This window comes from Thunnus albacares, chromosome 8, assembly GCF_914725855.1.
Source record: "Thunnus albacares chromosome 8, fThuAlb1.1, whole genome shotgun sequence".
In the NCBI taxonomy this organism is placed as follows: domain Eukaryota; kingdom Metazoa; phylum Chordata; class Actinopteri; order Scombriformes; family Scombridae; genus Thunnus; species Thunnus albacares.
Genome location: NC_058113.1, coordinates 22011247 through 22025672, shown reverse-complemented (window position 1 = coordinate 22025672; position 14426 = coordinate 22011247). Strand labels below are relative to the sequence as shown.

General features: G+C 44.9%; 1 protein-coding gene across 2 annotated transcripts in view; it reads right to left on the bottom strand.

Annotated features, from left to right (window-relative positions):
- The window catches only part of cicb (capicua transcriptional repressor b), a 35609-nt gene that overhangs the window by 3571 nt on the left and 17612 nt on the right, over positions 1–14426 (bottom strand). For both annotated transcript variants that reach the window (XM_044360044.1, XM_044360045.1), the window contains exons 3-17: positions 8867–9016; positions 8542–8710; positions 7864–7975; positions 7578–7760; positions 7316–7448; positions 7007–7185; positions 6574–6712; positions 6234–6331; positions 5040–6066; positions 4789–4928; positions 4474–4634; positions 1675–1865; positions 830–1294; positions 352–716; positions 70–227 (exon numbers count right to left, since the gene is read on the bottom strand). In XM_044360044.1, coding sequence (XP_044215979.1) covers positions 70–227; positions 352–716; positions 830–1294; positions 1675–1865; positions 4474–4634; positions 4789–4928; positions 5040–6066; positions 6234–6331; positions 6574–6712; positions 7007–7185; positions 7316–7448; positions 7578–7760; positions 7864–7975; positions 8542–8710; positions 8867–9016 — 3670 coding nt within the window. The remainder of the gene's footprint in view (positions 1–69; positions 228–351; positions 717–829; positions 1295–1674; positions 1866–4473; positions 4635–4788; positions 4929–5039; positions 6067–6233; positions 6332–6573; positions 6713–7006; positions 7186–7315; positions 7449–7577; positions 7761–7863; positions 7976–8541; positions 8711–8866; positions 9017–14426) is intronic.

The following is a 14426-nucleotide window of genomic DNA, read 5'->3' as shown; positions in this document are numbered from 1 at the left end:
ACAGTATATATACACTGTCTTTCATTCATTTCTGACTTAGACAAAAGATTCACAAACGTTTTAACTCACTTGTCCACAGAGTCAAAAGTCTTCTTCAGCGGTGGTGGACGGGCTTTGACCTTTTTGGGTGTAGGACCATCTTTATCAGTCTGTGGGGGTGGCAGGGTGGGTTCTGTGGCTGATGGAGGGGGGAGAGGAGAGGAGGGGAGGGATTCCTTCCATCCAGCCTGCACAAAAAGTTAAATACAGCTATATTATACAAGATCACAGAGATACTGTGTGTGGATCACTACAGGGTAGTTTCTTGTTGTTTGTGTTACAGTGAAAGCCGGTGTGTGATGTTCCTCTCACCTCTTTGGTGCTTGTGCTTTCCCTGTTCCGTGTGTCAGAGGAGTCTGCTGCGCTGGAGCCCTCTGGGGGTCTGTCAGAGGATGGCGGCTCCTCAGCAGGATGCATTGATGGAGACCCCATCTGCCCCGGCGGTTCAGGATCAAAGGAGAAATGACTGTTGGCTGCAGCTTCTCTCTCCCTCTCCTTTTCCCGCTCTCGTTCCCTCTCCCTCTCCCTCTCCCTCTCCCTATCCTTCTCCCTCTCTCTCTCCTTTCCACGACCTCCTCCTTCATAGCTGCCCACAGGGATGTTCGCCACTGTTGCCTTCACTTTCTGAGGGGTTCTGACTGGAAGCTGGGTTAGTTTGGGTGTACCTGGTGTACTGGCTGTAAAACAGAAAGATGAAGAAAAGTTAAAAACACATATCAACAAAATAATTTGCTACAAATTACAGCCTTTAGCACATTTAGTCTTGGATAAAAACAAAGTGCAGTCATACCAGGTGTTTGGATCTGGAGTGGAGGGCTGCAAGGCCGTATGGAAACAGTTGAGCCACTGGGAGGTGCCACTGAGGTGCTACTGCTGGAGGTCTGCATCTGCCTCTCCAGCTGTCTGTCCGAATGCGTCAGCAGTTCTGTCTGCCTCTCAGCCTGCCTGTCAGTTTGTCGATCTGTGGGTCTGTCCGGAGGCAGGTGCCTGTCCGCCTGTCTGTCTGGATGTGGGTGCATGATTGTGGCAGGGGTGGCTGTGTGTTTGGGCAGGATGTGGGGAGAAACGCTGGAGGGACTAGAGACAGAGTAGACCACGCTGGGGGGTACTGCTGTCATGGAGACCACCCCTGTTGCCATGGTGACACTAGGTGAAGGAGGGTAGATTGCGGTCACTATCTGGCCCCCGGCGCCTGAGGCAGGGGCTGAGGTGGAGGGCTGTGGAGACTGAGCTGCGGCTAGCAGCGGTGGCTGACCTGGATGAAGGACACAAAGTGATAACCCACAACATTTTCACTTGAATAAATGTCCATATTACTTCTTTGTTGTTGATTAATATAACAAATTAGTGATTCAGTCTTTTTACAGCTGTCAGCATGACTGATTTTTCATAGTGGACGTGCTTTTGACATATTCAAGTCCAAATACAGTCACATTGTTTTCTAAATTCTCTGTTTACACAATTACACAAGATGATGTCAAAACAGACATTGACATATCTTTTCAATCACAAATAAACATGTGAAAGTAAAACTGTGGAAACTGTAGCTCATATAGACCATTTTATACAACACGTTTTAAATCACAGAATGTGGAAAGAGCAGAAACTATGAATACATCTGTCCACGGCACCGACCTGCAATCAGCGGCTGAACCAGGGTCTGTCCAGGTGGTGCGATGGCTGTGAACCCAAGTGTTGCTAGGGGAGATGGAACATATGCAGATCCAGGCACTGGCAGCGCTTGCTGGGTGGGGGAAGAGCCTGTTGTCGTGGAGACCAGAGGCAGGGTGGATGGGACCCCTGGAGTGGACTGGACATAGGTGATCCTGGATGTACAGGAGATACAGAAACAGGAGGTGATTAGAAGAAAATATGAAGGAGAAATATGAAAATTAATGGGCAAAGAGAGACAGAGGAAGGGAAGATTAATGTTTTTGCGATGAAAAATGTTGATAAAGGTGTAGCGGTGGTTGACAGCAGGTGTTCAGGTATAATAACGAGACAGAATATAAGTAAAGAGAACAGAAGCATGATTAGAAGGAAAGAGGAAGACAAAAAGAGAACTGCTGCAGTGGAGGTCAGAGGGTGAGTGTACATCACAGCAAGCAGCACTGGATGACTAGTGCTATGTGTGTGTGTGTGTGTGTGTGTGTGTGTGTGTGTGTGTGTGTGTGTGTGAGGAGCTGAGAGGTAGTGTGGGGGTGGCAGGCAGAGGCAGCTCGGGCCACCAGCAGCATGACTAACACATCCAGAATAGAGCCGCACTGCTACAGCTGCACCCCTGCTGGAGTTTTTGTTTCTCACATTGTCTACTCACTTTGCTTTAAGAAATGTGGACATCCCTGCCATAAGAAATAATACAGTTTCCTGATTTATAATTTATCCCAACTTAACTCAATCAAGTACAAAAACAAAGCTGGAGTTACCTCAATCCATAAACTACAAGAGAAAGCCAATATAATTATTTTGCTGGCAACACAACAGTTTAACAGTAATCAGCAAAAGCTTCATGAGTTGACATTATGTCCATTTTTAACCACTCAGAATTAAACTGCCTCGTTTAAAACCTTGACAGGCACAAACTGGCCCATTTTGACAAGTATTTCATTCTGTTTGAAAAGGTTGAATAAACCTTTTATTGGGTGAAAACTCATGTTCTTTCTGATTGGTTTCTATTTTTGGAAAAAGTACACACTTTCTGTGCATGCTCACCCGAGTCCAAGACGGTTCCAGGGGAATTATTTTGGGTAAGTGATGTTAACTACTTTATTGTCAGGGAGATTGTGAATTACTGCTTGTCCTACCAGTGGCTTGCCTTCTCTTGTCTAATAACTGCAGGAGTAGTACATTTGGAAAGAAACGTTGCTTCAACAGAAAGCGCAAAAGTAAACCAATTATGGTGTTCAAAGCTTGTCCATCTTTTCCAAATGTTTGCCTATGTGTTGGAACTTAAAATATTTATTCTTGAACACACATACAAACACCTTATCCATTTTCGTTCAGGAGCATTATATAAATACGTTCATAGCAACCATCAGTTGGATTTATTTCATACAGAAAAAAAATTTGGCTGATGTAACCTCAGCTATTGAGTAGAAAGAAACTGAAGAAGACGGTACCACTACTGAGATCAACAGCAGTCCAGCTGGCGTATGTTCATAAATGGGTGCCTGTTTGTCAGAGCTGAGTCAGGCTTAACTAGCACATAATTTGTTTATAGCCCCTTTCAGGCATCTGATCTGTAACATTGTTGGGTTCATGTCTCTGTTAATTAATGGCTTTTGGGCTGTTACAGCAATGACCATGCATTAAGGGAACTTTAAATCCCTTTCTTCCCTCCGTGCCATGGTGGCAGCAGTGAGTTGGAAAATACTGTCATCAAGGGAGAGGAACCATCATACAGGCTGTCTCAGTGATGAAAAATAAAACTTTTTGTCACTGACTGACCATTTATCCTCACTGCTTGATTACTGACCATCTACAGCGCTGGGGGGAGGCTTGCCCGCACTTCAGTAACCCCACTAGTGGCGGTAATAAATTTCATTCATTAGTTTGAATTACAAACCTTTTTAACACAAGCCGACAGCACCCAAGCTGTTCCTGTTAGATTTGAAAAATGGAAAATGAGTAAGTCACATTTTGGCTCCCAGTTAATTCCTAATTTTTCCTCACACGCTGTTTATTTTGTAGGAAAAGCATTTTACTTGGTTTTCATCATTTCAAGTTGAAAACTGAACAAATTGTCTGGTAATCTGACCAATGGGGGTGAATGGTTTTCTTCTTCTTACTCATTCACATCATTTTGTTTATAAAAGGGTTTATAACATTTTTAATTTTAATTTCCTTGCACGCAGCATTTAAATTTTATTGCACAGCTATTTTAAGAAGGCAAAGTCACACATTTATATCATAACATTTTGTGTTTTTAATCACGCAGTACGGTATTCCAACTCCCACCACAATTTTGAAATATTACTACTTAAGATACTACCTTATTAGGCAGAATACTAAAGCGACTTTTGTGTTTGCAAAAATGCTACCAAAGTGTTAAATTGAGATTTATAATCACAGGGTGAAGTAAACATCTGAAAGAGCGTTCTTTCAGTCACAGGTAGGTGGGTTTAGGTGGGTTAAAAGAGTTTACAGTCAATTAAGTGTGTAAAAACTCATCTGTGCTCTTATTTTTGTTCGTTCTGATGTGCCAAAGTGGTGACATTCACCACATAAGCACAAACTATAAGCCCACAGTTACTTGAAACTGCTATTTGACATAGTATTCTTGTTGTGGTCTGTGTTTTTCGTTTGCCAGAGTTTATTAAGTCAGGAGTGGATGAACCAGTGAAAACTGAAAAGCCCCAAAGGGTTGTGGTGTAGGTTCAAGAACTACAGGATCCATATGCATTCTCTCATGGCAGTTTGTGTGTTGTTTCATACCTGGTAGGCGCTGGCGGCAGTAGTACAGCCTGGGAGGGAGCTGACACTGGAGCCACCACTGCAGCTGTGCCCACTGTTACAGGGTAGGGGCTGGCAGGGTGGACAGCTCCGCCCTGAGGGAGCTGCGACTGAACCATAGGCATCGGAGCTATCTGGATAATCTGGAGAAACATGGAAGGAGAGTACCGTAAAGAAAGATGTAGGACAAACACAGTTTTATGAATGAGCACTGGCAGTTGCGTGCTAACGATCTGTCTTTACTTAACAACAGTTAAGTTCTCATTTCAGTGTCTCCAGGTTCTCCAGCTCACTGACCTTGCTTCCTGTCTGAGCACCATTCTGGACAGGAAGAGGTGGAGCCACAATGGGAAACTGCTGGGCAGGGGCTGGCGCAGTCCGTACTGTTGCCATGGGAACAATCATTTTACCCTGGAGCACTGGAGACTGTGTTTGCACTGAGGCAAAAGCAGAGAAAGGGGAAGAATAAGCTTTAAATTAGGAGTCACCACAGATTATTATGTACATGTGCCTTACTGTCCATCAGGGTGACTTATATAAGCTCTCACCTCTAGTTCCTGGGCTGACCACTCCGACAGCTGGGCTGGACGTATATCCTGTCAGTGAACTTGAACCTTGCTGCTTTCCATTGGCCAAGGACATGTGTGCAGGTGGAGCTGTGGGCAGGTTGAAGATACTGGTTGGCTGGCTGAGGTGCTGAGGGGGACTCTTGGGGTTGGTGTTGGCAGGTAGGGTGGGCAGGATGTATTGAACTTGCGTGATCCCCTTACCCCCGGGGGGTGCTAGGGAAGAGGCGGGAAGGAACTGGGGCTGAAGCAGGGGCAAAGGCAGGGGCCCGTTGGTTTGGCTATGCGGTGCTGAAACAGCGGTGGAGGAAAAGGCCTGCTGCTGGGAGGGCTGGGGGGATGGGGTGATGAGCTGTACAGCAGGCTGGGCAGAGAGAGCCCCTCCTAACACCAAATTAGTCACTACTCCACCTGAGCCAACACCTGCACCTATGGGATTAGGTGATGATGAAGAGTAGTACCCACCCCCTGTGGCTGCGGCCCCGCCTCCTGATCCTGAACCAATCAGAAGTTGTGGCTGGTGCTGGGGCGTCAGGGACTTCCTTTCTGGTGGGTGCGGGCTGGATGACGTACCTCCGTCTCTGGGTTTGCTGGCGATGGGGAGAGGTGTGCTGATAACAGGACGCATTACATTGGTCACCACCGTGGAGGCCACCCTCACAGCGCCAATGCCCAGGAGTGGGTTCGCACCCAGTGAACCCACTGATGAGGGAGGGGGCCCTCCAGCTGGAGAAGTGGAGATAACTGACTGGCCAGAAGAGAGGGAGAGAGAGGGGGCTTGCAGGCCTCCTCCTCCACCCTCACCCCCAAATGTGTCCTTACCCTCTACCTCTCCTCCTCCCTTCCTCCTGTGGTCTGAAAACCCTCCTCCTCCTCCTCCTCCTCCTGATCTCCCCTCATCATAACGCTTGCTGGTGGGATAAGAGGACAGTGAGACACTCCTGCCATGATGTGTAGGATGTGAGGAAGATGACGATGCAGAGGAGCAGATGACTGGAGCAAAAACTCTCTGAAAAAGGTAGACAGACAGAAAAAAAATATTTTGAGAAAACACAGATATAACTGAGGGAAAATACTTTACAATCTTTCCAGTCTGTAGTCATTTTAAAGTCAGTCTGTACAGGACAAGTTAATCAGATCAACAACAGGAGACAAATCATTGTTGAAGCTGGTTACCTTCCGATCATGTTCGTCTCCAGAACCGTTCTCACTATCGCTGTCAGTCACCCGCTCCTTACATTTGAGGTCTATGGAACTGCTTGGATAAGGGTCCTCTGTGGAAAAGAGATACATACACTACAGCTACACTTGACATTCAAGCAACTAATATACTATAATATTACTACTTACTAATATTACTTCTGATTGAGAATCCCATTGTAGCAATTAACTAAAATTCCACATACAGCTGCTGGATATTTACAAAGTGGATCGGTGTCAATGGAAGCAATGAAGGGAATTCAGCATCTCTAATCTAACATTTGGCTTCACGAACGGAGTAGTTCTGATTTCTCACCAATGACATCATCATCTCCCTCCTCCTCACAGATGACCATACGCTCCTCATCACTGGTCATGTCCTCGCTGACTCCCCGCTGAGACTGCGATAAGGGTGGGGCATGACTCGAAAACTGACTGCCTCCATCCCCACACATCTGAAATCATGAGGTAAGAGACCTTGTTGCAGAAACGTTTTTGAAACAAGTTGCAATCCGACTGGTTTGTTATATTATGTGTATATGCTCGGTGTGTCAACTGCCACACTGTTAAAAAATACAGTCTGTTCCATGTTTGTGAAAGACAAATCTGCCAAACAAATCTTTTTTTCTTTTTAAATCAAGTCATGTTTACAAAAACAGCAGCAGAGCACCGTTTATGTCTCCAGCAGTGATGATTGTCTCCAATTGATGTTTAAAGTTGCATAATGTGCTCATGTTCTGCTCTCTTACCTGTGCCAGTTCTGCCAGGGCCTGTGTATTACCCCTATCACTCCGCTCCAGGCTGTGCATGGCACTTTGAGAGAAAGCTCGGGGACGGGTAAGCTGGCCCACATGACCTTCTCCTGTACTCGTCTCGGACACACCCACCAGACCTGGACCAACCCCTTTCAGCTCCACAGAATGGGGCTCTATTAAAGGGGAGAAAAAAACAGGACTGTTAAAAAGGACTGGCGAGGATAAGAAAACTGTAAGAGACAGATGTTACTAAAAATAGATTTATGTGTATTTTGTGCATTGTGAGAGCTGAGTGAGACCAACCTGTGGACTCAGACATGCTCCTCTCTCTGATATCTTTGCCCCCTGGTACCCCTCGCCCTTCGGAGCTGGACTTCTTCCTGTCTTTGTTGCACCACTTCCAGTCTGGGTGAGCCTTAAAGTGGGCCTCTTTAACCTGGCACAGGGAGAAGGAGGGAGTTTGAGCAAAAAAAAAAAAAAAAAAAAAAATCAAAAGTATTGCCTCATCATTAGACTAAATCATGTGATTAACTCTTGTATTTGGCTTGAAAATGCATCTGTGTACCTGAAAGGCCAAATCATGATACTTTTGTTTCTCCTTGGGTCCCAGAGCGTACCACCACTCTCCAAGAATCTTGCTGACTGTCCTGTTGTCCTGGTTTGGGTGCCGCTGGTGCACCAATGCTCGATGGCGCTTACTGAAAATCATAAATGCATTCATTGGTCGCCGGATGTGGTCCTTCTCTCTCTGTATAAGTGAGCAAGAAAGACAAAGAGATATTACGTTACATATTTTAGTGAATGGAGCATGGAGAATTTTAATGTTCTGGTGGGAGCAGCAGAAAGACTACCTTTCCAGGGCTGCTCTTGTCTCCATCTTTGGGCAACGCACTGAGGGACTGAGTCCGTCGCTTTACCGGTGATGTAGAGAGAGGCGGCTCTGGTACGACTCCTGGGAGAAAGCTAAAGGAGACAAAAAGCAGCCCTCTGTTTATCATCTTTATTAGATACAGTATTTTGCTAGAGGACGACACACACATGCAGCACTCATTTCTCTATTCGTCTTTGATGTTTCAAAACTAAATAATGTCTCATTCGTATTGAGTATTATTTACCTAAGAGCTGCAAATCTATCAGATGTAGGCACAGAGTACAAGTGATCATCTCCCATGAGATACATCAGCAGATTTAGCAGATAGCTCATTCATTTCAATAGCTGTCAGCCTGGCCAGTGCCTTTTATATAGTGATAGAGCCCAGAGATGGAATGTTTTTGTTCCCATCTGCTTTGTTCTGGCATTGAGCTCTTCTGCCCAAATTAGCGCAAGGATACAGAAAATATCACACTCACTTACTGTATGTGTGGGTACACAGCACCACCACACAGAAAATTACTGCGAAGGCTGGCTCGGACAACTACATTATAAACGGACACTGATACTAGAAAAGAGTATATGTGCAGTGTGCATCTTTACATGTCTATACAACCTCACAACTTTAACACAAAATCACTATAAAATCTACACTCACGGGTCATCTACATCACTCTCCGTCTCACTATCAGGCCTCTCCCTCTCTGCATCTCCTTTCTCCTTCTCTGGCTCATCAGAAGAGGGGGGAGGCCGGGATGGGGGACCTCTCTCTACAATGGGAGGTGCCTCTGCAGGTTCATGTGGCAGCGCTGCCACCACCTGACACTCTGAGGAAAAACAACAAAGAGATGCATACTTGTTTAGGGCAAAGTAAACAATATGAGGTATTCAAAACAGTATTAAAATCTAAAGAATACTACATGAGCAAAGAAAGGGATGACTGTTGATATTACATTTTCTACAGCCATAAATGTATTCAGTACCTGTCTTCAGACTGGCTGCTTGCGGGTGGTTGACCGGGTGCTGGCCCTCTCCTGGCTGAGAAGAAGCATCTGATTGGGTGGGTGCCAGGAAAGGGACCAATGAATGCCATGGGAAGACTGGAACAGACCGGGGCTCTACATTGGTCCACACTGCAGAGGAAAACAGTACCACTTAGTATTTACAGCCAGCATCGGATGTCCGTAACTTCATAACACGCTGTCCTACTCAGAAATCACATTCAAAAGAACCAGGCCTTCTTACATCCAGATTACCAAGATGCTATTTCCTTATTTGGGTAATCAAGGCCCTCAGTGCAATGCTCCCACGAGCATTCCTACTCAAATCACCAACTCTAATCATTTCTTAATATTTGTTTGCAATGTGACCATACATCTTTTTTATTATTTTGGAGCCACAGACATATAAAATCAGGCATAGACTGGAGTAAACTGTTTAGGTTATGGCAGTAAGTCCTCTGGATACAAAGCCCTACTGGCTTTCATTTTCATCATCTAATCAGAGACTTGTTTACATTTGTTTGATACTAAGTGAATGCAATGAAACATCTGGAAGAAAAGGGAAATAACACCTAAGACCCACAGGTCCAAGACTGAAAACTACCAAGAGCATCAGTACTGCCAGAACACCACACCTCCAGCCACTTAACTGGTTAAATCAGTCCAACAACAGCAGATGTACAAAAGGACTCTCTGTTCTCAATAACAGGCCTGATGAAGAACAGGAGCTGGTACACTCTGAGTCTGAACCTTCATAAATAAATAAGGGTCTGTCATATTTTTATTTCCTTTATTTAAAAATCTCACACTAAAGATATTTCTCATAAAAACTTTAAAGTCACAAATGATGTCCTCTTTAAGCCATCAAAATGTGTTCTGTCAGCATGTAAGTTTAATACTGAAGGATTATATGATGCTACAACTAAACCACACAATAATTAAATATGTCTGTATGTTTACAGATTTGGTATAAAAGGATATCTCATTAAAAAGAGTATAATGTAGCTGACATGGACTAACCAAACATGCTTAATCCTTGGCGGAGATACTGAGGATTCTCTGAAGAGAACATGGTTGAATGAAATCCTTGATGTTTCTCCCAAAAAGAATAATGATATGTCCTTTTAAAAAGTCTCTCCTCTACAACAAACAGAAATCCGGGTAAGGAAACATCTTTAGTCCAAAATCTCGAGCTGATATTGCTGGGAAGCTCACAGATGACGACAAGTGCTTAATGATGTCTGTATCCGTTTCATCCCTACAGGTTGCAGTCATCATTCACAATAATCACTGCATCGCTCCCCTCTGCATCATGAGGACTTTAAGATGTGGCATATAGAGGTATTCTTTTTTTTAATTCCAATGCGAGTATAAATAAAATATGTCTGTCAAGTAGAGTCCATCTCTCCGTATCGCAGAATGCCGCAACCTAATAACGCATACCGAGCAATCAAACATCAGTGGACAAAATGTACTATAAACGATTTCAATAAAATACAAAACTTAAGTTAAATCTGTGAGAATGCAACAGTGTACAGACGACCCACTGAAAAGATGATAATGGTCGAAGGAAAGGTTCCTCCTCCCTTTGGTCTAATTACCCCCGATGCCCTCTCTCCCAGTTTGTTTACATTACTACAGCAGCTAGGCCATGAAGGGGTTAACAAGGCCTCGAGCCCATCCACGGCCTGGATTAAAACATCAGCCCAGAAACTACGCAGTCTTTCTGGGCCATGTCAAACCTTGCTCTGCGCTACAATAAGGCTGCAGACAGGTGTGCTCGGCAGCTATTAAGAAGCACATAAAGCAACCCGGGTCAAACAGCAAAAGGGCTGCTGTAGGAGGGCACTGTATTGATCAGGTTTGACAGCACTGCAACAAGCAAATTGGGGGCGATCAAAGCTAAGGTGATCCGTCTAACTTGGAAGAGCAGCGTGAGGATCCGCTATACTGTCAGAGTGTGCACTGTTTATACTTTCAACGCCGACTTTTGTACTTGCTGATTCATATAATAAACCGCAGAGTGGCTAATTTAGCTGCCTCTTGCAACAACCGGAGCCTCAAGTGCACCGCTCCAAATTGGACCAACCTCTCGGGAACGCCCCTGGTCGTGCACCCGCCGCACAGACAGAGGCAAAAGAAACGCAATTGTTCTCATGTCTCAACTACAAAGGCGTATTCACACGCACTGGCTGCCAAAATAATCCAGTGAAGACAGTTTGACAAGTGCATTACACCAAATACTAACTTGTTTTTCCCATCTCTTATCCCCATCCACCCCCAAAACCGTACTATGCACCTGTCTTAACCGTGGCAATATAATTAACACCTGCCAAGATCTAGAATCACCTATAAAAAACGAGAAACAGCTTGAGTTTATTCCTGTTTACTACGCAAAAGCAGATGTTGACTGTAAATCTGGTGCATTCATCCATCACCCACTGCTTAAAAGCCCGCTATCCATCAGTTTGATTATCAAGAGAGCCACCAAACACTGTCGTCTCCACTACCAGGCTACTGTTTAGTTAATCTCTGCACAGTCTCTTAATTTACCAGCTCCTATCCTACCTGCCCAATCTGGCCACAAACCTGACGTTAGTTAGCAACTGATGAGACTACAACACAGCAATAAAGCGACCACGGTGAGGACTCCTGGCTCCAGTCAGCAGAGAGAAAAAAGGGGGATGAATCGCTGTTGTATTTTTCTCTTCTCCTCCTCCTCCTCCTCCTTGGTCAAGCTCTTAAAAAGCGGCTGGTTGAAAGATGAATACAGGAGCCGAGCCCGATGGGGGGGCTTTACAAGAAGCGGTACAGTTACGTTACGTTGAAGCCGTTAGTGAAGTCCGTCCGTCTGCAGCAGGTTAGCTAGCCACTTCGTGCGGACGACATCGGCGCGCACATCGTCCACTTCGGTAAATACTTGGTGTTACGAGTGTTGTTTTGGTCCAGAAAAGTCCTCCTATCGCATCTCTACAGCTCCGCGCCCGAGTTTACTCCCTTATTTTAGACTCGTTGTCTCTCTCGTGAGCCTCGGCCCTTTCTTTTTCTTTCCCTTCCTCTTCCTCTTGTTGTAAACTAGGCTGCTTGCCCCCCCTGTATTCGCCCCCCTCCTCCCCTTCTCGTCCTGTCAACCTCGCCCAGCCTTGTCCCGCCTCCCTCAGCGAATTCCGCTCGGCTATTGGCCAAGTGAGCCACCTGTCATCTGCCCGCCGCGAATCCTGATTGGTCGGAGTGTGCACTGGAATGCCAGTCATATGCAAATTTTACCCGGCTTCACAGTCAGCGGTCGAGATCTCCCCATAAACTGAGTGTATCCTAAATTCTCAATACCAATAAATAAAAAGCGCCACCTCTCTTCATTGTCTACTTCTAGAAACACGGACTGGCGTTCAAATTAAACCCTCTAAAGTGTGTATTTTTATGTTTCTTTCAGTTAACCCACCCCTGGCTCATGTCATTGGTGCAGGATTCGTAGTAAACCTTGGCTGATGCGGGAAAGCACGAATCAAAGGCCAACATTCAGATGTAGGCCAACCAATGGCTTTATAGAAGTTGAACAAGATCCCGCCCCCTTACAAATGCTCTGCTCCAGCAAGTATCCATGAAGACCGTCCGATGCAGGGAGGCGCTAGTGAGCTTTCTACTGTATACTTGCCACGCTGCTTAAGGTCTTTCTATGTAATCTGCACAGGGGATGGATGTTGATGAGGGCTCTAAGGTCAAGATGACAATGCACATCCACAGTACACATGCCAGGTCATTCATCCTGCGGTTTCTGAATATTTTACAAAGTTGTTGACTGCAATTATAAATACTGATCATATCATAAATCAGCAACGTTCACTTGCAAGAGAGATTATAAACCCTTTCTCTGGCAATGCAGCACCTTTGCTTTTCTGGAACACAGCTAAGAGTAGGGAGGCAAGTGATGTAATTTTCCACCATGAAAAGCCTTTTTAAATCCCCAAACATTTTTCCATCTCTCCATCATGCAAATGTACCTCCTCAAGACCGAATTTTAAATGTTCTGATGCAACACTCACAGGGACAAGGAGAGAAAGAGAAGAAGAGAACTGAAAACAGGAGAGTAGGGGTGGTTTGAAAGAGAGGGAGAATGGGTGGAACGGGCTAAGAGTGGAGAGGACCAGAGGGTAAAAATAGACTGAGAGTCATTTTCAGCAGGAGAGGCAAAGGGAGGGAGGGATGGAGGAGGGTGGTGGGTGGGTGGAGAGAAAACAACTTGTGAAAACAGAACTTCTCTTAAAGGGAGGAAGGGTGTGTGGGGCCAGAGATGGGGGAGACAAAGGGAAAGTATTTAAAGATATCGAGATTGTTGAGGTGTAACACAGCTGAGACAGAGGGGAAGAGGATTTGCACGTATGTTATTGTCTCTCAGCATACTGTATGAGTCAAGAAGTCATGCTCAGCTGAGCTCATCTATCCATTAGACAAATACAATACTGGGAGGGATTTAATTACCACCAGCAGCCAGTCAGCTCATCAGGAGCTTGGGATCTAACCAATAAGGTTGTGAGAGCCACTGGCAGCAGCTGCCCTCAGTAGTAAAAAAAGTTAACCCTCTCACTCCTGGGTTACACTTTTATAATAAAAAACACTCAAAACTCCCAATTTGCATCTGTGCCACTATACAACAACATGACTGGAAAAGGAAAATAATCTAACACTCCAAATAAAACGCAGCATTTTTGGCAATGTGCCATTCAAATCTCATGTGCCTTTATCTTCTCAGGCCCCTGACATCAGTAAAGCATGTTGCGTCATGTAAAAATATGGGGTGACTGTCTGGTGTGTTACAGAAAGGGTTAAACCAATAGGAATTAGGAGAAGAGACAGAATGAGTAAGAGATTAAGGCTTATCAACAGCACTGAGCTCTCAACAAGTCAATCCAGCAAACACTGTGTGTTAAGGGGGAGGGAGTTGGACAGCTTGGCTGAGTGAGTGAAAGGAAAAAAGGGTGAAAGAGGGCAGGGGTGGAGATGAGGGATTACTGTGGCTGCTCAGTGGTTACAACCCTGGGTAAACATTACAAGCCCTTAGTAATGATGAACTACATCAGCACAATTATTCAGAGCGGAGTAATGAGTTTCTCCTTTAGCATGGTTTCAGTACCCCAAAATTCTGGATCAATCCACAACATAGTACGGAACATGTTTTTGTGTAAAAGTTTGTCACTTCAGAGACTATTTTGATCACACAACAGCCATTTAAGGACAAAAAAGATGTACAGTTAAGTCTGCAGCCAAAACTTCAATATTTGACTGGATGCATAGAGGAGGGGTGAAGTAGACAGATGATGATGGTGGGAAACTACAGAATTTTAGCACTTAGTCATAAATAACAGAGAAGTGGTGAACACTGGCAAGAGTAAGAGAGAATGTGTGAAAAAAAAAAAAACAACAGTAAAAGAGAAATTCCCCTTCAGCTAAGCTTAACTATCTCTCCCTGCTGCTGTGCTGGCAGTGCAGTATCTGTGTAGGTGTTCAGCGGCTTTCATTGGCTGTCTCCTCTTACAGACATCAT